The 25,266-nt window shown below is 42.9% G+C and overlaps 2 protein-coding genes across 6 annotated transcripts in view; one reads left to right on the top strand and one right to left on the bottom strand.

Annotated features, from left to right (window-relative positions):
• The window catches only part of LOC139532002 (disks large-associated protein 1-like), a 282,607-nt gene extending 265,720 nt beyond the window's left edge, over positions 1–16,887 (top strand). For 4 of the 5 annotated variants that reach the window (XM_071329086.1, XM_071329088.1, XM_071329085.1 and 1 more), the window contains exons 10-13: positions 3,520–3,941; positions 5,133–5,224; positions 7,389–7,541; positions 12,718–16,887. In XM_071329086.1, coding sequence (XP_071185187.1) covers positions 3,520–3,941; positions 5,133–5,224; positions 7,389–7,541; positions 12,718–12,936 — 886 coding nt within the window. In that variant the 3' untranslated portion in view covers positions 12,937–16,887. Of the gene's footprint in view, positions 1–3,519; positions 3,942–5,132; positions 5,225–7,388; positions 7,542–12,401 lie in introns of all 5 variants that reach the window. The other variant, XM_071329089.1, reaches the window with a different exon arrangement.
• A 1,290-nt stretch (positions 16,888–18,177) lies between these two features.
• On the bottom strand, positions 18,178–24,217 carry LOC139532004 (homeobox protein AKR-like). The gene is made up of 3 exons (XM_071329090.1): positions 23,633–24,217; positions 21,685–21,917; positions 18,178–19,950 (listed from the first exon to the last, which is right to left on the bottom strand). Exons 1-3 carry the CDS (start codon positions 23,646–23,648, stop codon positions 19,270–19,272), a joined length of 930 nt encoding a protein of 309 aa, XP_071185191.1. The 5' UTR covers positions 23,649–24,217; the 3' UTR covers positions 18,178–19,269.
• Positions 24,218–25,266: the final 1,049 nt, after the last annotated feature.

Raw genomic sequence — 25,266 nt, 5'->3', positions numbered from 1 at the left:
TATTCCCCCTCAAGCCGATATCACGGCGGCCCTCAAAGAACTATAATGGACTTTATGCAAACTGGAAACCACATATCCTGAGGCTGCATTTATTGTAGCTGTGGATTTTAACAGCAAATTTGAGGAAAACACTACCAAAGTTCTATCAGCACATCGACTGTAGTACTCGCGCTGGTAAAACATTGGACCACTGCTACTCAACTTTTTGAAATGCCTACGAGGACCTTCTCCGCCCTCCCTTCGGCAAATCTGATCACAACTCCATTTTGCTCCTCCCTTCCTATACAGTGGCTTGCGAAAGTATTCACCCCCTTGGCATTTTTCCTAAGTTGTTGCCTTACAACCTGGAATTAAAATAGATTTTTGGGGGGTGTGTATCATTTGATTTAAACAACATGCCTACCACTTTGAAGATGCAATTTTTTTTTTATTGTGAAACAAACAACAAATAAGACAAAAAAACAGAACATTTGAGCGTGCATAACTATACACCCCCCAAAGACAATACTTTGTAGAGCCACCTTTTGCAGCAATTACAGCTGCAAGTATCTTGGCGTATGTCTCTATAAGCTTGGCACATCTAGCCACTGGGATTTTTGCCCATTCTTCAAGGCAAAACTGCTCCAGCTCCTTCAAGTTGGATGGGTTCCGCTGGTGTACAGCAATCTTTAAGTCATACCACAGATTCTCAATTGGATTGAGGTCTGGGCTTTGACTAGGCCATTCCAAGACATTTAAATGTTTCCCCTTAAACCACTCGAGTGTTGTTTTAGCAGTATGCTTAGGGTCATTGTCCTGCTGGAAGGTGAACCTCAGTACCAGTCTCAAATCTGTGGAAGACTGAAACAGGTTTCCCTCAAGAATTTCCCTGTATTTAGCATCATCCATCATTCCTTCAATTCTAACCAGTTTCCCAGTCCCTGCCGATGAAACACATCCAAACAGCATGATGCTGCCACCATGCTTCACTGTGGGGATCGTATTCTCGGGGTGATGAGAGGTGTTGGGGTTTCACCAGACATAGCGTTTTCCTTGATGGCCAAAAAGCTCAATTTTAGTCTCATCTGACCAGAGTACCTTCTTCCATATGTTTGGGGAGTCTCCCACATGCCTTTTGGCAAACACCAAACGTGTTTGCTTATTTTTTTCTTTAAACAATGGCTTTTTTTCTGGCCACTCTTTCGTAAAGCCCAGCTCTGTGGAGTGTACGGCTTAAAGTGGTCCTATGGACAGATACTCCAATCTCCGCTGTGAAGCTTTGCAGTTCCTTCAGGGTTATCTTTGGTCTCTTTGTTGCCTCTCTGATTAATGCCCTCCTTGCCTGGTCCGTGAGTTTTGGTGGGCGGCCCTCTCTTGGCAGGTTTGTTGTGGTGTCATATTCTTTCAATTTTTTAAATAATGGATTTAATGGTGGGATGTTCAAAGTTTCTGATATTTTTTTATAACCCAACCCTGATCTGTAATTCTCCACAACTTTGTCCCTGACCTGTCTGGAGAGCTCCTTGGTCTTCATAGTGCCGCTTGCTTGGTGGTGCCCCTTGCTTAGTGGTGTTGCACACTCTGGAGCCTTTCAGAACAGGTGTATATATACTGAGATCATGCGACGCTTTGATTGCACACAGGTGGACTTAATTTAATTAATTATGTGACTTCTGAAGGTTATTGGTTGCACCAGGTCTTATTTAGGTGCTTCATAGCAAATACATATGCACGCACCACTTTTCCGTTTTTTATTTTGTATAATTTTTTTAAACAAGTTACTTTTTCCATTTCACTTCACCAATTTGGACTATTTTGTGTATGTTCATTACTTGAACTCTAAATAAAAATCCATTTAAAACAGCTTGTAATGAAACAAAATAGGAAAAATGCCAAGGGGGTGAATACTTTTGCACGGTACTGTAGGCAGAAACTCAAACAGGAAGTAGCCGTGCTAAGGTCTATTCAAGCTGGTCTGAGCAAACAGAATCCATGCTTCAAGATTGTTTTAATCACGCAAACTGGGATAAGTTCCGGGTAGCCTCTGAGAATAACATTGACGAATATACGCATACGGTGACTGAGTTTATCAGGAAGTGTATAGGAGATATGGTACCCGCTGTGACTATTAAAACCTACCCAAACCAGAAACTGTGGATAGATGGCAGCCATCGTGCAAAACTTAAAGCGCGAACCACCGCATTTAACCATGGCAAGGTGACTGGGAACATGTCAGAATACCTGCAGTGTTGTTATTCCCTCCGTAAGGCAATCAAACAGGCAACACGTCAGTACAGAGACAAAGTGGAGTCGCAATTCAACGGCTAAGACACAAGACGAATGTGACAAGGTCTACAGACAATCACGGACTACAAAGGGGAAACCAGCCACGTCGCGGACACCGACGTCTTGCTTCCGTACTTACTAAACACCTTCTTCGCCCGCTTTGAGGATAACACAGTGCCCCCGACGCGGCCCGCTACAAAGGACTATAGGCTCTCCTTCTCCACGGCCGACGTGAGTAAGACATTTAAGCGGGTTAACCCTCGCAAGGCTGCCGGCCCAGACGGCATCCCTAGCCTTGTACTCAGAGCATGCGCAGACCAGTAATCAGGCCTACTACACGTGGAATTTGACTGCCCTACATGTTAGTGTTTATCTTGCATCCTGTTGTAGTCTGCTGGTGTCTCTGGTTGCTGGCTGTCCACTCATTGTGCATTCAGTTGGTACCTCTCTCTCTAACACTCCCCTCCTCTGGCAAGCCGCGTGTGCGTGCGTCCGTGTGCGTATTTTGAAAAGTTATTTACTACAGTATACTACAACATTCTATACTAAGTATTACACATGATCGAGGGATACTACAGGGTGTAGTATAGTATTCTACAGTATACAACAGTTTACTACAGAATTCTACAGTAAGTATTGTAGTATTCTATAGTAAACTGTAGTAAAAAATGGCGTGAGAGAGAGAGAGCGTGTGAATGATTTTCTGTCATTTATCTGTTTATCTTGTATCCTGTTGTAGTCTGCTGGTGTCTCTGGTTGCTGGCTGTCCACTAATTGTACATTTAGTTGGCACTTCTCTCTTTAACATTGTGTGTGTGTGTGTGTCTGTGTGTGTGTGCGTGCGTGTGTGCCCATCTGTGTATTTTGAAAAGATGTTATCTGTGTGCAAGTGTGTGACTTTGTGGCTGTGTGTTGGCACTTTGCTCTGAGAGACTTGGCAAGAGGAGTCTTACAGGGGCACAAAGCCTCTCGAGCTAAATCAAAAGCTGCACCCCAAGCTGTACAGCAGGGCCCTGAGTGTGGGTGTATGTTATCTCTAAGACTTAGCCCTACAGCAGGGCACGGTGACTGATGAGGCCACGCTCCATCGCCTCTGAATCAGCCAGGTGACCAAACGCCCCCATGACACCCCTCCCAAACACCCCACACCTGTCCGATCTGATTTGGGATCTGTGTTGATATACTAAGCCTGCATGTCTTCTATTAACCCCACATCCACTAACTCTGATCTCTAATCTGTGGTTCTCTTTCCAGTTACCGCAGGATGACCAGGTCCAACAGTGTGACCACGGCGGTCCAAGCCGACCTAGACGACCCTGACTACTGTCCCGTCGACGCCCCAGAGATGGTGACACGCCACTCGGCCACCATGCCCCGCCAGTACTCCCGGGACGCCGCCACCTCCACCGTCTCCATCCAGGGCTCAGGCAACCACTACCACGCCCTGACCGTGGAGGAGTACGGCGAGGTGGGTTTGGACCCATCCATCCTGCCCCCGCCAGACCCCTGGATGGACCAGGTGGAAGACCCCATGGAGGTGGTGGGGGGACGGGGGTTGATGTGTTCCAGGGACGGGAGGTGGTTCCTTAAGCTTCTTCAGGCCGAGATGGAGCGCATGGAGGGCTGGTGCCGGCAGATGGTGCAGGACGAGATGGAGAACGAGCTGCCGGAGGAGAGTGAGTGGGACGACACACGTACATGTACATAAACAACATCAACCCATGAACATTGAGCTGAATATGTGCGAACTGGTGCAAACGCGGTGCATTGGGGTAGTGAGTCAGTAGAATCACTTCTCTCTATTCGTATTTTTGGGTGATGTTGACGTGAAGGTCATATAAGTTGTTTTCCCTCTCTTTGTATCTCTGTTTTTCCCTCCTTCCCTCTGTCAAATAGACCGAGGGAAATTGTCTAAGTCCCAAAATGGCACCCTATTCTCCAGATAGGGCTCGATAGGGCTCTGGTCAAAAGTAGTGCACTACATAGGAAATATTGTGCCATTTGAGACACTGCCATGGCATTCATAGCAGCGAGCCACAATGCCTGCTTGTTGCCTGCTATCTCCACTGCAGACATAGTCATCAATAGGGAGCTAGCTGCTGGACGGGTCCGGCCACACATCTGTCCTGTAGATAAACAGTATAATGACCTCTCACAGCAATACTCAATGGGGGTTTTCATGCTCAAACTCACTTAATAAGCTCCTCAAGCCTGCTCCCAGCTCCATAGCTCCACACTAGCAGTGCTACATCCTATTTTCAATATAGGCCCCACTGGGCTCTGGTCAATAGTAATGCACTAAATAGGGATTAGGGTGTCATTTGGGACACATAGCCCAATGTGGTAGACTTTATTCGGCTTGAATACTACTCCTTAGATTTGTCCCTAGTGACATAACTGATTTCTTCCTTTACTGCTAATGCATTATTTCCGATGGAGAGAACACATGGTTACAGTACGTGAGGGCGACTGTCTGCTGGTCAGCCCTTGACTAGTGATTCTGCAGTGTATTTGCCCCCTAATTCGAAGTTGTGTATTGAGACAGGAGGCTGGTTTTCTACATCCCCAACTCAGTGTCATGTTAGGAGGTATGTTTATTTGGTGTGCAGGATAAACATTCCCCTTCTCACCAGAATTCACAGTTTAGGTTCCCAGTTCCCTCTCTCCACATACTTAAAGCCTTGCACTCATCAAAGGCAAAGTCTCTGTGTGTGTGTGTGTGTGTGTGTGTGTGTGTGTGTGTGTGTGTGTGTGTGTGTGTGTGTGTGTGTGTGTGTGTGTGTGTGTGTGTGTGTGTGTGTGTGTGTGTGTGTGTGTGTGTGTGTGTGTGTGTGTGTGTGTGTGTGTGTGTGTGTGTGTTTCCGCAGTACTGGGGAAGATCCGCAGTGCAATAGGGAGTGCCCAGCTGCTTATGTCTCAGAAGTTCCAGCAGTTTCGGGAGCTGTGTAAGGAGAATCAGGTATGTAACACACACACACTCACACACACACATTCACACACACTGCAGAGTTAGTCTACTGTGTCAGCAAGCCCATCAGAGCCAACTGTCACATAATGTGATGATCTATACAAGCTTATAATTGACACTGTGTCAGACCAAACACTGCTATGCATGCAAATTCTAGCTGAATAGTAGTCTAGTCTATCACCACTCACCACTCAGAGCATAATAACTTTGAAGTGTGGAGGGACAAGGTGAAATAGTCCCAGACTAGTATGCCGATGACATACTGATAGGAAAATGGGAATGGTTCCAAGTCCTACACAGTCCTGTGCAAAGCCATATGTTTAGAGAGTTCAGACAACTTTTAGAATGGATGCCATGTCAGAGCCTTTGAGCATTCCATTTATTCATTCATCAGTATTTGGAAATCTTGTTTTTGTCCTATACATTCAGTTACATAGCATTGTTTAAAAATCTGAAAATTCCGTGAAGTGCTTTTGGTAAATGGGTCGTTCTTGAATTGCAATGGCATTTGGGCATAGCATTTTGGAAAACAATTCTTGATTTGTATTTATTTATATGGATCTGGGTGCATCTTCCCATTCTAAGTCAGCTAATATGGTAGCTTAATTACTGTAAATAATTTGTATCATTATGATGACATTGTGCCACAAGTAGGAATAGTAACACCAATGAAGGTTACACCAATGATATTTTGTAAGTAAATGTAAAAATTAGGATTCTATGAAATGGATGCCACAAATGCTCATATCTAAGGTCATCAATCATTTAAAGGTATTTTTTTTGCGGGGGTGTGTGGTACGCCAGTGGTGTTCAGGTGTGTCGGCCGTGCCCAATAATTGGCCACACCTGATCTTAATGAGTTTCCTTTGAAATGTGGTCTGTTTGAATAGACTAAAATAAATAGCTTTGCATGCGTAAAAAAAACATGGAATGCTAGCTCGATTAAGGCAGCCCCCCGCACCTCTCTGAGTCAGAGGGGTTGGGTTAAATGCGGAAGACACATTTCAGTTGAATGCATTCAGTTGAACAACTGACTAGGTATCCCCCTTTCGCCTTCCCATCCTGGTGCTGCAGTAGACTAATTCAATGGATAGAGAACCAAAGATCATAAGTTCAAATCTCACTGACGCCATGTCACAATAAAAAAATGTGTGTTCACATGATTAATTAACTAAGGAAATGAATTTCCATGTATCCTATCTGTGCTTGGAGTTCAAAAAAAGTCAACCCAAAATAAGCTATCTGTGTTATTAAAAGTCTTATTGAAACATTCAGTGAAGGTTTTAAGGAGGTTATTCTAAAACCTTCAAATAACCTATCATTTCAGTTCTAAGAGCGTTAATAAAACCTCCCAGGGAAACGTTCAAGGAAGCAGAGTTAAACGTTCTCAGAACCTCCCTGCAACCTAAAAAGATATGTTCACAGAACAGACAAAATGTTTTCAGTTTCACCAGTCAGGAAACTTTCAGTATGGCTTTGTTCCCACAACCATTCTAAAACAAAAAACTTCCAAGGAACCAAATGTGCTAGCTGGGTAGCTGTAATTGGCAGAGATTTTTGGACCTCTTCTTTTTGTTATTGGTCTATTTACCGCCAAAACTCCATCCCACCAAAACAGGCACTAAAATGGCATTATCATAATTTTCACAATTTCATAGTATTATTCCAACCTCATAGTGTGGAAATATAAACGCAACATGGAAAAATCACATTTGTGACTGCACTGGGCCTTTAAAATAATTTACTATAGTGATATGATTAATCATTTTCCTCACAATGTTAGTTCCCTCCATTTATATTCTACATCCCCAAAACATGTCACTATACTCTACACATCACTCCTGGGACAAGCCGATTTGCTTACCCTAAGTACTTTAAACAATGCATAAACATAAAGTTTTGCAGTATAAATTACTTACTTGCATTATGTTTTATCATTGATAAACAGTTCAATATATAGCGAAACATGTTGTGTAACTGTAATTAGTTTGAGTGTTTTTCATGGTTACAAAGGCGAGGGACGCAAATGCCACCACAATTCAAGAACGGCCCGAATATGAGGAGCCAACATGGCTGCCATAGAATTATGTAGTGCCATGTAAAGGCAAGAACCTCAGTGTCTAAACTCTATACTGAAACTTTCTGTGTGTATCAGAACCCCAATTCCCACCCGAGGCCCAGTTCCCAGGACCTAGCAGGTTTCTGGGACATGCTGCAGCTGTCCATCGAGAACATCAGCCTGAAATTTGATGAGCTCCACCAACTCAAAGCCAACAACTGGAAACCCCTGGACCCCCCAGAGATAAAGGTATCACTCAATGTAGTGGACCCTATAGACCAGATCCACCTTAAAGGGATAGTTCACCCAAATTACTAAATGGCATATTGGTTATACTGTAAGCAATCTATAAGCAACTTGTGACAGTAATCCATGCGTTGGTTTTGTTTATCTGGCCACTGTCTCCAAATGCTAACTTTTTAGCATTTCTGTCCACCAGTACAGTGCATTCGTAAAGTATTCAGACCCCTTGACTTTTTACACGTTTTGTTACGTTACAGCCTTATTCTAAAATGGATTCAATATTTTTTTCCTCATCAATCTCCACAGAATACCCCATAATGACAAAGAAAAAATGTTTTTTAGACATTTTTGCAAATTTATTTTCATTTTTTTTACTGAAATATGACATTTAAAAATATTCAAACCCTATACTCAGTACTTTGTTGAAGCACCTTTGGCAGCGATTACAGCCTCAAGTCTTCTTGGGTATGATGCTACAAGCTTAGCACACCTGTATTTGATGAGTTTCTCTGATTACTCTCAAGCGCTGTCAGGTTGGATGGGGAGCGTCGCTGCACATCTATTTTCAGGTCTCTGCAGCGATATTCGATCGGGTTCAAGTCTGGGCTCTGGCTGGACCACTCAAGGACATTCAGAGACTTGTCCCGAAGCCACTCCTGCGTTGTCTTGGCTGTGTGCTTATGGTCGTTGACCTGTTGGAAGGTGAACCTTCCTGAGCGCTCTGGAGCAGTTTTTCATCTGTACTTTGCTCCGTTCATCTTTCCCTCGATTCTGACTAGTCTCCCAATCCCTGCCGCTGAAAAACATAAAATCAAATCGAAAAACATCCCCACAGCATAATACAGCCGCAACCATGCTTCACCGTAGGGATGGTGCTAGGTTTCCTCCAGATGTGACGCTTGGCATTCAGGCCAAAGAGTTCAATCTTGGTTTCATCAGACCAGAGAATCTCGTTTCTCATAGTCTGAGAGTCTTTTAGGTGCCTTTAGGCAAACTCCAAGCAGGCTCTCATTTGATTTTTAATGACTACTCTACCATAAAGGCCTGATTGGTGGAGTGCTGCCGAGATGGTTGTCCTTCTGGAAGGTTCTCCCATCTCCACAGAGGAACTCTGGAGTTCTGTCAGAGTGACCTTCGGATTATTGGTCACCTTCCGAATCAAGGCTCTTCTCCCCCAGTTGCTCACTTCTTCCATCTAAGAATGATGGAGGTCACTGTGTTCTTGGGGACCTTCAATGGTGCAGAAATTTCTTGGTACCTTCCCCAGATCTGTGCCTCGACACTCCTGTCTCGGAGGTCTACAGACATTTCCTTCGACCTCATGGCTTGGTTTTTGCTCTGACATGCACTGTCAACTGTGGGACCTTATATACAGCACAAGTCAAAAGTTTGGACACACTTACTTATTCAGGGTTTTTCTTTATTTGTACTATTTTCTACATTTTAGAATAATAGTGAAGACATCAAAACTATGAAATAACACATATGGAATCATGTAGTAACCAAAAAAGTGTTAAATAAATCAAAATATATTTTAGATTTTAGATTCTTCAAAGTAGCCACCCCTTTCCTTGATGACAGCTTTGCACACTATTGGCATTCGCTCAACCAGCTTCACCTGGAATGCTTTTCCAACAGTCTTGAAGGAGTTCCCACATATGCTGAGCACTTGTTGGCTGCTTTTCCTTCACTCTGCGGTCCAACTCATCTCAAACGATCTCAATTGGGTTGAGGTCAGGTTGATTGTGGAGGCCAGGTCATGTGATGCAGCACTCATCACTCTCCTTCTTGGTCAAATAGCCCATACACAGCCTGGAGGTGTGTTGGGTCATTGTCCTGTTGAAAAACAAATGATAGTTCCACTAAGCGCTAACCAGATGGGATGGTGTATCGCTGCAGAATGCTGTGGTAGCCATGCTGGTTAAGTGTGCCTTGAATTCTAAATAAATCACTGCCAGTGTCACCAGCAAAAACAAGTCTGTTCTTCTTATTGGTGTCCTTTAGTGGTGGTTTCTTTGCAGCAATTCGACCATGAAGGCCTGATTCACGCAGTCTCCTCTGAACAGTGCATTTATTTGGCCTGAAATTTCTAAGGCTGGTAACTCTAATGAACTTATCCTCTGCAGCGGAGGTAACTCTGGGTCTTCCTTTCCTGTCACGGTCCTCATCAGAGCCAGTTTTATCATAGTGCTTGATGGTTTTAGTGACTGCACTTGATGAAACTTTCAAAGTTCTTGAAATTTTCCAAATTGACTAACCTTCATGTTCTAAAGTAATGATGGACTGTCGTTTTTCTTTGCTAATTTGAGCTGTTCTTGCCAAGTATGGACTTGGTATTTTAACAAATAGGGCTATCTTCTGTATACCACCCCTACCTTGTCACAACACAACTGATTGTCTCAAATACTTTAAGAAGAAAAGAAGTTACAGAAATTAACTTTTAATAAGGCACACCTGTTAATTGAAATCTATTCCAGGTGGCTACCTCATGAAGAATCTTAAATATAAAATATTATTTGATTTGTTTAACACTTTTTTGGTTATTTCATAGTTTTGATGTCTTCACTATTATTCTATAATGTAGATAATAGTTAAAATAAAGAAAAATCATTGAATGAATAGGTGTGTCCAAACTTTTGACTGGTACTGTAGACCAGAGGTTCTTAAACTTTTTCAGCCTAGGACCCAAATTAGAAATTCTGTGTTTTCCTGGGACCCAAGCTTAGGAAAATATGCAACTATACATAATTATCGGTACATTTCATTGCCCTTAAGCCTAAAAAAATGCAATATAGACAAAAACAAATAACAATGAAATACCCATAAATCTTTTCATGTTTATTTTTCCCCAATTAAAACACTCTTACGTACCTGTCTAGGTTGGAACTGTTGCAGTTAAAAAACAATAAATCATTTAATTCTGAACTGGAATTAACAGATTGATCACATCACACAGATGTATAACAGAACACACACACACACACACACAGGCTGTTTGATCGTGCAAACCTAAGTAACAGCACAGATAAAAACATTTAGGCCTACTGTACATCTTACTGTATAAATTATTGTTGATAGAAAGTCTAGGTTGGAACTGCTGCTGTTAAATGCATATTTTTTATTCTGAACTGGAATAAACTGATTGATCACATCACACAGATGTAGACCAGAAAACACACACACAGTCCTAATGAGAGGTGTGTGGCTGGTTGAAGTTTTCAACAAGCATGCCTATTCTGGGATCAGTTTTTAACAGTGCAACACTGAGGTGATGCTCATCATTGAGACTGTTTCTGTACTTGAGAACCCTGACTTGCATAGGTATGTGGTGCCAAACTGGATCTGAACATCTACTGCTTTCTCAGTCAGGCAGGAGACAGCTTCCTGCTGAAGATGAGCAACCCAGAACTGTGTGTGTTTGCCTCAAAAAGCATATTGCTTCGATCAGTTTATTCCAGTTCAGAATAAAAAGTATTACTTGTAACAGCAACAGTTCCAGTTTGTTTTCAGCAATAATTTACACAGTAAAATGTACAGTAAGCCTGAATTTTTCATCTTCATCTGTGCTGTTTCTTAGGGTTGCACTCTCAGTAGCTAGTTAGCTTGCTTTGGCTAACGTTAGCTATTAGCTGTGTAACGTTACAAGGCCAGGGGATTGTTTGAAAGATAAACTCACATCTACTACTATGAGAGATAGTACTCCCTTATTTCTGCTTATCATCACCCGTTTATAAAATGACAACAATGCCTTGTTAGTTGACTTACTATTCCACTTTCGAAGCACTTTTTCCTGAAGCGTTCTGCCCTGTTCTGAAATAACTCCCTGGGTTAACCGTCATGGATGTTTGGTCAGGACCTGTCGTTTTATTAATTTGTTTCGTTTTGAGAGACTCATTACTAAGCACTTCCCCACACAAAACACATTGTTGGCGCTCCTTGTTATTGCTCAAAGTTTGCATGAAAGAGACACAAAGTCATCACTGTATATGCGTTTGATGACGATTGAGCTCAGTTAGAACTTGTGGCTAGCATGAGTCCATTTCATGACAGCGGCGAGTGGGAACAACAAGTCAGTGGCTTGAACCACAGCGCTGCAATGTGTGGGTCGCGGAATGATCTTCAAGAAAACTGCAGAAAAAAGCAAGCACATGGGCATCTCCCTCTACCTCTCGCACTCGAGCAGCTGCCAAACTAAGCAGAGACCGCTGCTAAACCGAGAGCGCAGTTGCACTTGGCCAAATCAATTCCAGTAATTAATTAAATAATTATACATTTACGTCGCGACCCATCATTAACAGGTCCGACCCATACTTTAAGAAACGCTGCTGTAGACAAGTGTGTGCCTTTCCAAATCATGTCCAATCAGAATTGACCAACCATGGGCCTGAATACTTATGTAAATAAGTTCTTTCTGTTTTTATTTGTAATAAATTAGAAAACATAAAAACCTGTTTTCGCTTTATCATTATGGTGTATTGTGTGTAGATCTATGAGGAATTTTTTGCATTTAATCCATTTTAGAATAAGGCTGTAATGTAACAGAATTTGGAAAAAGGGAAGGGGTCTGAATACTTTCCAAATGCACTGTGTAATTTTGTAAATTGGGTGAACTATCCCTTTAAAGCCTGGAAGTAATGCAATAGAATGAAGAAAAAAAATTGCCCTGCATGCTTCTAATGTCACTGTTATTCAAATATGTTCCAAGCTTTTTAATGTCCACAGTTACTATAGATTTTGGTTCAATGTAGCATGAGGGTGTTGTTATGCATGTCATTTTATTGTTGTGATGTTGTGCGATAGCCTGCCTGACGTGACTGCCTATCTGTTGTATTTTTGTTTGTTTTGTCATTGTTTTGTTGTTGACAGTGAGCTGGGTTTTGAGAAGTCAGTCTACCTGCCATGCACCTTGGGGCCTAGCTGACCTCGCTGGCCGCTCTTACCCTACGCATATGGCCGCCTACCTACAGCCGTGCACTCTCACAAAAATGGCCGCCACAACCATCAACCATAACCTCACTCACGTGAACCCTGTTGCATGCTCTCACACCATGCAAACTCCAACAAAATGCTGATGTCATGCACTCTCTAACCCCACACAAAATGACTGACATTGTGCCCCAACTGGCAGAGGCACAGAGGATGGCCTGTAACTGTAGTTGTTTGTCCTCCCCCGTCCATCCAGGAGAGGAGGTTTGCCCCTCCAGTGCCAAAGAAGCCCCACAAGGGCCACCCTCCCCTGTCCAGGGACCGTTCTCTGGAGAGCTCCGAGAGACAGCGGCTGGAGGCTCGCAAACGCCTGCTGGCCGCCAAGCGGGCCCTCTCGGTCCGACAGAGCTCGGTCACCGAGAGAGCAGCAGACAGTATCGAGATCTACATCCCAGAGGCCCAGACCAGATTATGAGACACATACAGACATAGACACACACACACACACAGCCAGAGACACACACACACACACAAACCGACACACCTACAAAGGCGCACACACAAACACACACACACCGAGTGACACTGTCAAGAAACTCATCTGCACTGAACGGCGAGGGTAGGGTGCTTGTAATATAATCACATTTATCGACTTCCACAAAAACGGTCACAGCAGCCGGTGGAGTGAGAATATTGTATATTTATTAACTTTTCCTCTTCTCTCCATTTGAACCTCTCCTTGAACTTTCAGCTTTTCATGTAGCTCCCCCCACTCCTTAGTCCCAAAGATGTTTCTTCTTGTGATGGCAACTCTTCTTACCGATGTTCCGCCAACCAAAAGGCCTGTTGTCACCCAAACAGGTATACCAGTACCACGGTATTGATGCATAATGTATAATTTTTCTGATTCATTGGAACAGAAGGGCAGTTAGGGAGGGAGGGGTAGTGTACTAGTGGGTATAGACCGAGCGCTGTCAAGGCATACTAGCTAATCCTGTTGGGTGTCAGACAGCCTGAGACAGTGGCTTGTGTCCCACATGACACCCTATTCCTTAAATAGTCCACTACTTTTATGAATTACCTAGTCAAAAGTAGTGCACCACATAGAAAACAGGGTGCCATTTGGAATTCAGACCAGCCTCTCTCCTCTGGTGACCCTGGGGGAGGCTGTTATTGTGACTCATAACACAATGACAGCAGACAATAGAGAAACCCAGTCTCTACTCCCCTGTTGGATGCTACTGTCAGAGGATTTATAACACACACACATACACACATGTGCAAGCACACGCACCCACACACACACACACCTGTTCTCGAGAGAGGTAATTGACCTAAACCTGTTTGAGTAGTTAGGAGAGAACACCTGAGACATATCTAAGACCTTCTGGAGACACAGTACAAGGCATCAAGACATCTAGCAGCGACCATTGCAACTGTCAGTTTTAAATTAATTTAGGAGTCAATTCGATGTGAGTTGACTCAGTCATGCATTGACGTCAATGGGAGACTAAGTACAAATGTCACTTCAGTATAACTTAGGATTCGCCTCTTATTATTGAAAATCCAGGCAACAGCAGATCTATATCTCTTGGCATTGAAGTCACACACAAACAAAAAAAGATGTCGAAGAAACAATGATTGGTTTTGATGCAATGATTTTAGTCCAACACCTATGAACACCTAGATGTTCTATTGGAGTCACCTACTTTTATCACTCATTGTTTTGTTATTGCATTTAAAACCGCAAAGCCGAGAGACTTTGTGCAGTAGCTGGATCAACACAGTCGGAAGGTGTTCAATGTAGACAATAATATCAATGTGCAAAAATGACTTTCAATTGTGAAATCCAAACCTTTTATAAAATGGGATTTGGGTAAAAGGAGTAGCGTAGTGATTGATAGTACTTACCAATAATCCATACAGGTCTTTGTAGAGTAACGCAAAAAAATAACTCAAAACAAGAAAGCCGGTATGTGTCAGACAATTACACTATTCTTCCTGTTTCTCCAAATGCAGTCTGTCCAGTTGGAGGAACAGTGGCTTGATTCTGCTGCACTCTATGTCTGACCTTTATGGGTTATAGGTCACAGGGTCACGTCAATCTGTCTACCCCCAGATGTGGTAGGATTCTGGGGGCCGACAGCGCCAATCCTGCCTGGCAGTCAGGTATGGAGTTAGGTGAGCTCATGACAAGCTCTCAGAGAGAGGTCAGTGCTGCGAAATCAGGGTCTGCCAGAAACAAAAGTGGTGATATTGTGTGTGTGTGTGTGTGTGTGTGTGTGTGTGTGTGTGTGTGTGTGTGTGTGTGTGTGTGTGTGTGTGTGTGTGTGTGTGTGTGTGTGTGTGTGTGTGTGTGTGTGTGTGTGTGTGTGTGTGTGTGTGTGTGCCCGTGTGTGTGTGTGTGTGCCCGTGTGTGTGTGTGTGTGTGCCCGTGTGTGTGTGTGCCCGTGCGTGTTTGCGAGAGCGGGTGTGTGTGTGTATGGGAGGATATGTGTGTTAAAGTGTTTCTGAAGTGCTTCCTATTTTTCAAGGTCCAAAAGGGCCTTTCTTTTCACTATGTACAGTATGTGTCCCAAACGGCACCCGATTGCCTATATAATTCACTACTTTTGACTAGGGCTCTGGTCAAAAGTAATGCACTATGTAGGGAACAGGGTACCATTTGGGACGCAGCCTGTGACTAACGTAGCAGAAGCCACATACTGTTAGTACTTTCCTAAACAGGCCCTGCCTATCATTTTCAACGGAGCGATATATGCCTGTACAAAGACATTAACTGAAGAGCATATTGCTACATTATACGCATGCTGACACGAGCTAATTGATATGTTGTCATTTCATTCTTGTAGTTTTTTACTTATTTTATTCTGTTTATCATATTGTGCTGAGAATATCATTTGTCCCTAAGAGAAAAAATCGCCTAATACTGATGTTCCTTTACTTTAAGGCACCCTTTATGAAGGATACCTTAATGTAGTGTTTCCGTTGTTGTACATGACAAGGTATTTTGTTATTCTATCAAAAAAAGGGACAGTGGGAATTATTTTCTTCTTACATCTATGTACTGTCTCAGCATCCAAGCTGACCTTCAACCATTTGAAAGTAAATGAAAATAATATAGGGTTTTAAGTTGAATGGTGTTTTATATCCACTATTTATGTATTAATCCTCAGAAGAAGATTATTACTGTTTATTATTAATATTATTATTATGCACTGATAAGGCCCTTATGCTGTGTTTATTGATTATTATGATTCTCTTTTTTGCTCTATGAAATTAAAGACACCTTTTGTTCTGTTTCAGTAATCAGCCTTAATTTATAATGTGATAGTCGAGCACAAATCAGCCTCAGGGGAAGAAAAATACATTGTGTGTGTGTATGTATGTGTGTGTGGGGGGGGGGGGGAGGGGTGTGTGTGTATGTGTAACCCATGAAAAGGCTTTGTCTCATATGGTCAATATACCCAGTCAACAGGGGTGCGTCCCAAATGGCACCCTATTTCCTACATAGTACACTACTTTATATGGAATAGGGTGCCATTGGGGACACACACCCCTGAACATTACAGGTCTGCGGTTTAATGGTTTAGATCAACTTCTCATGATTGATTCCTTTGTCAAAAGGCAGTTGCTACGTCTTCTCTGCAACTCCAATCAGTTTGCATTTTCTTCACATGAAGTCGGCTACTCGTATGGGTGAGACAATCTTGAACACATGGTCTTGGTTATAATCTTTTAAGGTGTGTGGGTGTTATTAAGCTATATTGAAACTGGTTTGACAAAGTTAGCGTTTTGTGAAATTGGGTAACTGTTACTAACAAGGACAAAATTCCTGCTATCCACATATATGAGAAACATGTTCATGACTGAAGTTTAGAGAAATGTCCAATTTGATTGTGATGGAACGCATGTGATGAAGCAACTCTGCTGTATGATATTTTTATTTTTAGTAACAATGTATTTTAGAGAGGATATTCAAAAGGTAACAATAGTTATGTACCTTTTTGCCCATTAGGTTTTAAGGTAATTTAATACAAATTGTGATGTTCTTTATATTTTTATTTCACCTTTTTATTATAATCAATTCAAATGTCAGTCAAATTATGACGTTATTTATGGTTATTATAGTAACATATCAAAACCCTGACATTGCAGGGTGATTACAGGAAGTGGTAAAGAATGTTGGATTGTGGGAAATGCCAAACTCAAGACTTTAACCAATCCTGGAGGATGCTTGTGATGTAGTCCATGTATTGGCATAAAACCATTCAAATGAACATTTGTAAATAAATGAATGTTTCCCTATGTAAAAACAATCAAAAAACATATTAGGCAGATATACATTTTGTAATTAATGTTATTACACTGTTGATGTTATGGCACGTGTACGGAACTAGATCAGCATTAAAAACCTTGCCATCAACATACGCTAACCTAGTTGTGTTTATTGAAATGCACGCCGCACATGTTTTCACTTATAACATAATAAGACAGATTTAAATAGTTAGACTGTCAATCTCATGCAGAGGTGGGCCCTATAACTACGTAGTTGTACGGCCTTGGTTTTGCCTCGTCACTCCTACACCACATGGAAGCTTAGTCCCGAATGGCACCCTATTCCCTTTATAGTGCACTACTTTTGACCAGGGCCGATTAGGGAATAGGCTGTCATTTGGGACGCAAAGAGTGTATGGTGATTTTGTTACACATCAATCACATTCAACAGGCTGACCGGTGTTTCCAGAGCCCAGAGAGGAGCCAGGGATTTCACCCTCCTCCTCAGCCCTGCATATCTCTATCAGGGTGTTTACTAGCACACCATAGCAAAACAAACCTGAAAATCTGTATTCTGATTGGACAAGTTCAGCAAGTACCTCTCCTTTTCAAAACGTTTTCTCCCTACTGAACATGACCCAGGTCTCCCCCTCCACAGCAACACTATCTAGCCTCTGATGACCCTGATTAGTGACGTGCTCCATGGTTGGAGTTATCGGACCACCGCCGTCGGTATGTCACCGCTGATCTGGCATGCAGCTGTAAAGGTGAATTAAAGGTCAAATTCTATACAATACACATGCCTTAGATCAGCAATGATATACAATCAGTTAAATACTCAGTTTTCCTATTGTAGTAAAGAAACGGTGGGTTAATACTAGAACAGGCCAGTGGAGCAACAAAGCTGTGCATGCGAGGGGGATTGTCAGAGTAGCGAACCAATCTTAGCGAGGTCAATTGAGTCCGTGCCTATAGGATTGTACTGGCGACACAAGAACTGAACTTGTCCAATAAGAAACCTTTGTATTCATTTTCCGTTGCAAATAGTTTTGCTACGGTATGCACTAATGAATAAGACCCTGGCTGCTTTTAAGTGTATTGAGGCACATCCACGCAGAAAACCGTTGCTGTTTGCCCGCGCTAATTTATGCAGGATTATGCTAACGGCCTGGAGCTCTGGTGAACCTGGCACACAAACACACACATAGGAATGACTCAGGATAGAATGACTCAGGGACAGCCTGTAGAAAAGCGCACACATGGACACACAGAGTTATTTCTGTCATCTACCTTTTTTTTTTTCTTCATGTAGTGACATTGTATGTTTCATGGAGATCATGTTACTGCCGTTACGTGATTCTAGCGCAATTGCCGAAGGGATTATTGATCCTTAGATGTAGGTAACAAGTGGGGAGAGTTTAACAGTCAAACGGCAAGCTATGTAGAAAACCAAACTTTATTTAAATCCCATATGTGACCCCTATTTGCCACAAACATTGCACAGTATGAAAAGAAATCACATCATTGGGCATCGTGTCACATTAGCTATACACAAACATGGTCCTTTTTTTTGTACATAAAACGCTTTTTTGGTGATTTAGAAAATGCTCTACTGTTTCCGCTGCTGGTGACATCACAAATGCAAAACAAATCTTAGTGTTTTTCTTACAATTGAAATTCACTGGCCGTCGCTACACGTGATGTGTCCCAAATTGTACCCTATTCCCGATATAGTGCACAAACTTTGTGCACTATATCGGGAATAGGGTGCCATTTGGGATAGCCACGAAGTGAGGAGGAGAGGAAGGCTCAGACTAGGAACCTGCTACATTGTTCATCTGAATGATCCCTCGGTATAGGAAAACGCTTTATCAAAACCAAAAAGAGAGGTTTACTTTCTTTTAAAATATCAAATGAAAGATACGAAAACTATAACCTTATCATGAAAAAAACACAGAACACTTACTACAGTAGTGATAAAGTTAATCAATCATCGATGCCAAGAACAAAGTATGTTTTAAGACACTGAGATGGGGACCCTAACTCGGCCCTATTGTGCGAAAGTCCGAGTGGGAGCCATCGCAAATTTATCTCTGAAATGTAAAACACATCTGGAAACTACATATCCCATGGGGGATAGCTCTGTGAAACTACATATCCCATCATGGGGGATTGGGTCTGTGTGGAGGAGAAGAGAACCACCCTCTTGTCTCATCCGCAGAACACTTGTACGCCTTGCTCTACTAAAATCCATAGGAAAAAGTTAAGACAGCCAGCGTTTTTTTTTGTCTGTCAATATTTTTTTGGTCCCGTCTGCAAAAGACACACAGACTTACATACACGCATATATGACAAAGTAAAAAATAACTAACAGCCAAGGCACCTTGATACAGTTTTGTACAAAAACAATCCTCATTTATGATTTGTATACCAAAAATAGAAATAATCAGGCTTTTTGTGTTTGTTACGCAGCCACTAAACTCATGCTAGGAGTTCCGTTAGGGACAACATCTTTCCCTCCACTTTCTCTTTAAGACACCAGTTGTTTAGCCTGCAGCTCCATCTCTGCTGCCCGCTTGAGGGCCACATCCACTAGGAGCTGGAAGCCGCTGAAGTCCTGGGTGAGGTCTGGAGGGGTGGGGGGTGGGGTATTGAAGAGCCCACTCTGGGGGCTCAGGTTACCCTCCATGGTGGTGGTCACTGCCGGGGCTCCCAGCCCTTCCTCCTGGCATCTGAAGAGCACCAGAGCCTCTGTGGTGGAATGCAGCAGCTCTGCAGCCCTACTGTGGTCTGTTTTACTGCTGGAGAGGAAGTAGGAGAGGGAGGAGGGAGGGCTGGAGCCCTGTTTCTGCATCACAGTGGAGTTGACAGTGGTGTGACAGATGACTGAGGGCCGGGGGAGCACTGTAGTGGCGGTCCCCGGGGAGGAGGAAGGGGACATCTTAGGGGATGATTTGGCCTTCTGCAGGACGCTGGGGCTAGGGAGGCCTGCCTCGAAGCTTGAGGGGTGCAGTGCCCGCTGATCGTAGCTGTCCTCGGGGCCCGTGGCGGCCGTGGCGTGCTTGGGTGACTGGGAGCTGGATTCAGAGAAGCCCCCGTCGCCTCCCTTGCTGCCCTTCCGAGAGATGGTGAACTGGTTGGGGTCTTTACCGTCTTTCCGCAGCATCTCCGGGAGGAGCCGACGGCGTGCGTTGATGAACCAGTTGCAAACCTGAAGGAGGATAGCAATCAACATTTGTTTAAATACGCAATATAGTTTCACAAACATGTTGTCTCAATATACTTTTTTTTTAAAGAATGGGAAACAGAAGACGACGTGGAGAAAGGCGTTACACTTTCATATTTCACATGTTGACATAAAAACAGGTTACATCATGTTAACATATTTGCATGACATAGACAGCTGTTTTTCTGTAGTACCCAAAACATGCATCTTATCTGAAACATCTACAAGCATTACGTGGTAGGGGTTGTACAACTTGTTCTTGATTGTATATATTCTGACAATATTTTAAAGCTTATTTTTTATTATTTAACATTTATTTAACTAGGCAAGTCAGTTAGGAACAAGTTCTTATTTACAATGGCTGGGCCAATCACAGCCGGTTGTGATACAGCCTGGAATCGAACCAGGGTCTGTAGTGACGCCTCTAGCACTGAGATGCAGTGCATTAGACCGCTGCGCCACTCGGGAGTCAGTCTTGGTTATTTTTGTTATCTAAAGAAAATGTATGTCCATAAAATACAGAGTGCTTATTCATTTAGAATAAATAATTTTACGTAAGTCGGAAAATATAACAATAATTTGTGATTCTTCTGGCTTTTCTCATTAAGAAACTCAAACTAGGCCTTCTAAAAGCCATCATGGTGTGTAACACTAGTTTGGTCTAAGGTGTTGCCCTTCCCAATCCTATTGTCATGTGGATAAAGAGACAGTCCTCGCTCTCCTTCTCTCTGTCCCAGCCTATTGTCGGCCACGGATGGCTCACCGAAGCCTAGAGCTCTTAGTATTTAAATGACTCTGTATTGTTCACAGACAGCTGGGCTGGAAGAGGGCTGGAGGGAGGGAAATTCCTGTGTGAGCGTTGCAGCTAAGCCCACACCAACCACAAAGCAGTGTGAGTGAGTTTCAGAGTGGTCGGTTCCTCCTAGTCACCATGTGTGCATCCCAAATGGAACCCTATTCCCTATAAAGTGCATTTTTGACCAGAGCCCTGTGAGAAAAAAACATGTGGGGCCCTTATCAAAAGTAATGCACTACATAGGGAATAGGGTGCCATTTGGGATTGAAGCTCGTGCCATTTCACTTCAGATGTGTCTCAGAGAGAATATTGCAGACAAGCTTCCTTGAAAGGCACTGCCCCACCGAAAGACACACATAAATATACTGTTTTTTGGAGAGGTGTGGTGGGCTGACACACTGGGCGCCTGGGGAGCTGCTGTTCGGCGGAGTTAAGTGCCTTGCTCAAGGGCACGATGGCAGGCAACGTCATCTAGGATTTGATACCAGTTCCGTATCAAATCCAGATACCAGTCCCGCCAGTGTGGTCAATCGGACCCGGATTCTGGCTCTCTTCTCTAACCGCTAGGCTACCTGCCGCCCCTATTGTCCATGTGTCACTCTCTTTGTTTACGTATTAGTGCATTACGTGTCATAAAACCGAGACAGGACGTTGCAACACAAGGTCATTGTATATTGTATTTCCAGCCACTAGTTGTCATGCATGCTGCAGCCCTACTAGTTATCAGGTAGTAAACCTATGAACACCGTCTGAATACTTCAGAAATGTATCTAATCTCCTTGAGAAAAGCAGAGCTCTAAGTGACAAGATGGGTGAAAGCACGGTTACATTCACCAATCCAACCTATTTAAATCTGTGATCACTTCAAGGAAGGTAGGACAGAAAGGTGTATTTTGATTGAAGCGGCTCGTTAGTTAGCCTACCTGTAGTGTGGAGAGCTGCGTCTGCTTTGAGAGCAGGGCTTTCTCCTGTTCAGAGGGGTAAGCATTGTAGCGATGCTCGTAGAGCCAGTCCCTGAGGATCTGCACCGACTCCTTGGGTAGATTCCCGCGCCTCTTCCTCTTCCCACTGCTACCTCCTGTGCTGGATGACAGGTCCAGGGGGGCGTCCATGCTGTCCTCGTTGTCCGTCTCACTGCCCGATAACGTCATCATGCCTGTGTGTGGCCAAGAGAAGAATGTATGTGTGAGAGAATTTCAGTCAGATTTCCCCTTATGCCAACCAAACACTGGTCTGTCTGTAGGTCGGTGTCTGCTCTGTCTGTCACCCTCCTCACACCAGCCCTGTTCCAAACACTAGCATATAGCGGAGGCAGCTGATGTGTCAGAAGCAAGCTGTCAAGTTCAGCCATGTGATTCATGGAACAGAGACTGGGGAGGATGGGAGGGAGGGAGGGAGGGAGGGGGGATGAGATGCCACAAAGGCAGACTGCTCAGACGCTGTGTCAGTTATAAAACCTGCCTTGACAAATACTGCTGGCCTACTGTACTGAGCAAAACATCTCTTCATGTTTCAAAACTGGCAGCGCAGGACTCAAGACAACTGAAATAGTTATTCTGGGGGATTTCCAATGTTATAAGAACATCTGTAGTCCATTTGAATTGCATTCATGTGAACCTCTTTTGTATTTTTTTAAAACAGGTTGTATTTGGACACAACTTTTATGTAGGAGCAACATATTTCTTATTTGGCAATAAAACAATTTAAAATCAAACTTTCTTTGGGAACTTTTTTTTTTTATTATCAAAATTGGACTACATTTAGCAGTTACATTTCAAAAACTAAACGTCTGTAATGTCTTGAATTGGAGCATAAAAACATGTCAACATAATAAAGGATATCAGTCATCAGTCTTTTTCATAGTGGTGGGAAATGGATAAGAAACAACTAAAGTTAGAATGAGGTAATTACGTAGGGCCTGGGTGAGGGAAAGGGGGAGGGGGACCTGTTGCACATCAACGTCTCCAGACTAAACAAAAGAATCTTGGTCGTCGAACCATTATTTCACTATAATGTCAACGTTTTTGAAAGCGTAACCACTCATTTCTTACTTAAGTCAAGTCTACTACTCATGTTCTTGTGAATTGAGTGTTTTGTAAACTCAACTCAAAGGAATATCTAAGTTTAAACAACGTGTAGAAGAAGTTCTATTGTGTGATCTTGTAACACGAGGTCGAAGAATGCGAGAGAACAGCCTCGCAGAATGAAAGTAAACAGCAACTTCACAAAGGAGGTCAGGATTTTGAACGTTGTTGCACCAAAGTTAGGGCTGAAAACTCTAGTTTATCCCGAATATAATTTATTAAGATTACATTTCGAAACAATATTACACAGAAAAGGAAACAATGTAGTAGCCAAACTAACAGATGATACTTAATACTCTGTAGCCCCAACGACGCGCATACTAGAGTTGATACATTTTAATTCACTAAATGCGTGGTGACGTGAGGGTTTAGAGAAGCCCTCTAATTTAGTCAGTCACAATCTAAAATAGATGTACCCTGTAGGAATTATCCATTGGAAACTTGTTCATCATGGACTAAGTTCAGAGTCCGCTATAAAAGGTAAAGTATCTAACACTATTGTATAACAAAGCTGTTATATACATTTACTAAATGTCTATATCTAGTCAACCTTTAAAGCTAACAATTCCTTACATTTGAAACAGATTAAATGAAGTCACACGCAAACCATTCAATTTTGACAGCCCGTCAGCACGTGAAAAAAACTGTTTTGTCTGGAGCGGAAACAATAGGCTGCATGGCTTGCATTGAGAAATGCATTATGCCCCATCTCACTCAATATATTTTTTGATACAGACATGTTATCGAAAATGTGACAATCAGCACGCTGATGAAATAAACGACCTACCCTTTTTTGTCTTCATGTCCGTCAAAATTCCCCTTTTCACGTTGGCCACGAGAGGAGCGCAGTAGCCTATTTTTTTCTCGAATTCTATTCCTTTAGTGGCAAATCTTTTTCTCAGGATATTCCACACGTATATTCCAAATGGTTTTGTTCATTGATTTAATTTCGTTTGTAGAACCGTTCGTCGGCTTTTTCATTGGTTCGAGACGTAGTACTTTAACCAGGAGTAGGCTACCTGAAATCCGCTGCTCGACTTGGCGAAACCTTTCTCATTCAATGTGTGTTTGATCATGAAACTGGGTGACAGCTATCTTTGACAGCTGCGTGACTCAAAAGCACAAAGATCCTCCCACTTTAGAGGAAAGAGCCAAAATCTCTGACAGCATGGCTTTTGCATTGACATAAACACAAATCTCACCGATCAACCGCTAGAATATATTCTACTTTTACGTTCCAAATGTAGGAATATAATTGAAATGCGTATGGAAGCGAATGGCATTGCAGATCTTGCGGCAGTTTTAGCGCACAATGTCCAAAACAACAACCGTAGCATTAGGTTACTTCTCATTAGTAGGCTATTTCGGACGCGGCTTCTCTAATTGGCTTTCCTACCTCCTGTATCAATTTATGTGTCCATGGTTTCATAAATAGCAGAAGCCATTAGCGTATTAGTTATTTCTTTAGCTAATGCATTATACTGCAAATGTTATGGTTGTCAATTTGTCAACAGGGATATGATCCTATGTCAGTCGTAAAGGACTGCATATGTGAAAATACGCATGCACTGATCTTTTCGAATAGCATTTGAGAGTGATTACCTAAATAAATAAATGCTATGCTGCATTCCCGGTACAAGCCAATCGTCTTCCGTTCAAAAATGAGCTCAATATGAGTGACAGACAAAGGGGGTGTTTATTTTCCATGGTGGAACTGTTGTTTCAGCTGCGTCTGCGACTCCCTATAGTCTGTCTACGCGGTTTGGATGTTCTGCCTCTGTAGCCTACTCACTTGGTCTTCAAACAGGATCTTGCCCATTTCATGACATTTTAGGCTACATATCTAGCCAGCATTGCAAAACAACGGCCCACGTGTTCAGGCTATGTACTAAAGTGCATGCACACACACGCCTCTTCACTTGTGTGTTTATTCACGGTGTATGTGGGTCAGTGTGGTTTCAAACTAATCACGTGTCAACGCAAAGCTCCATAGACAAACATTGGCAGTAGAATGGCCTTACTGAAGAGCTCAGTGACATTCAACATGGCACGGCATAGGATGCCACCTTTCCAACAACTCAGTTCTTCAAACTTCTGCCCAGCTAGAGCTGCCCCGGTTAAGTGTGTTGTTATTGTGAGGTGGAGCAACAACTGCTCAGCCATGAAGTGGTAGGCCACACAAGCTCACAGAACTGGACCGCAGAATGCTGAAGCGTGTAGCACATGAAAAGCGTCTGTCCTCGGTTGCAACACTCACTACCGAGTTCCAAACTGCCTCTGGAAGCAACATCAGCACAATAACTGTTCTTCGGGAGCTTCATGAAATGGTTTTCCATGGCCGAGCAGCAGCACACAAGCCTAAGATCACCATGCGCAATGCCAAGCGCCGGCTGGAGTGATGTAAAGCTCACCGCTATAAGA

This window comes from Salvelinus alpinus, chromosome 10 (assembly GCF_045679555.1).
Source record: "Salvelinus alpinus chromosome 10, SLU_Salpinus.1, whole genome shotgun sequence".
NCBI lineage: Eukaryota > Metazoa > Chordata > Actinopteri > Salmoniformes > Salmonidae > Salvelinus > Salvelinus alpinus.
The sequence above is the reverse complement of the archived record's forward strand: the minus strand, read 5'-3'. Positions and strand labels throughout refer to the sequence as shown.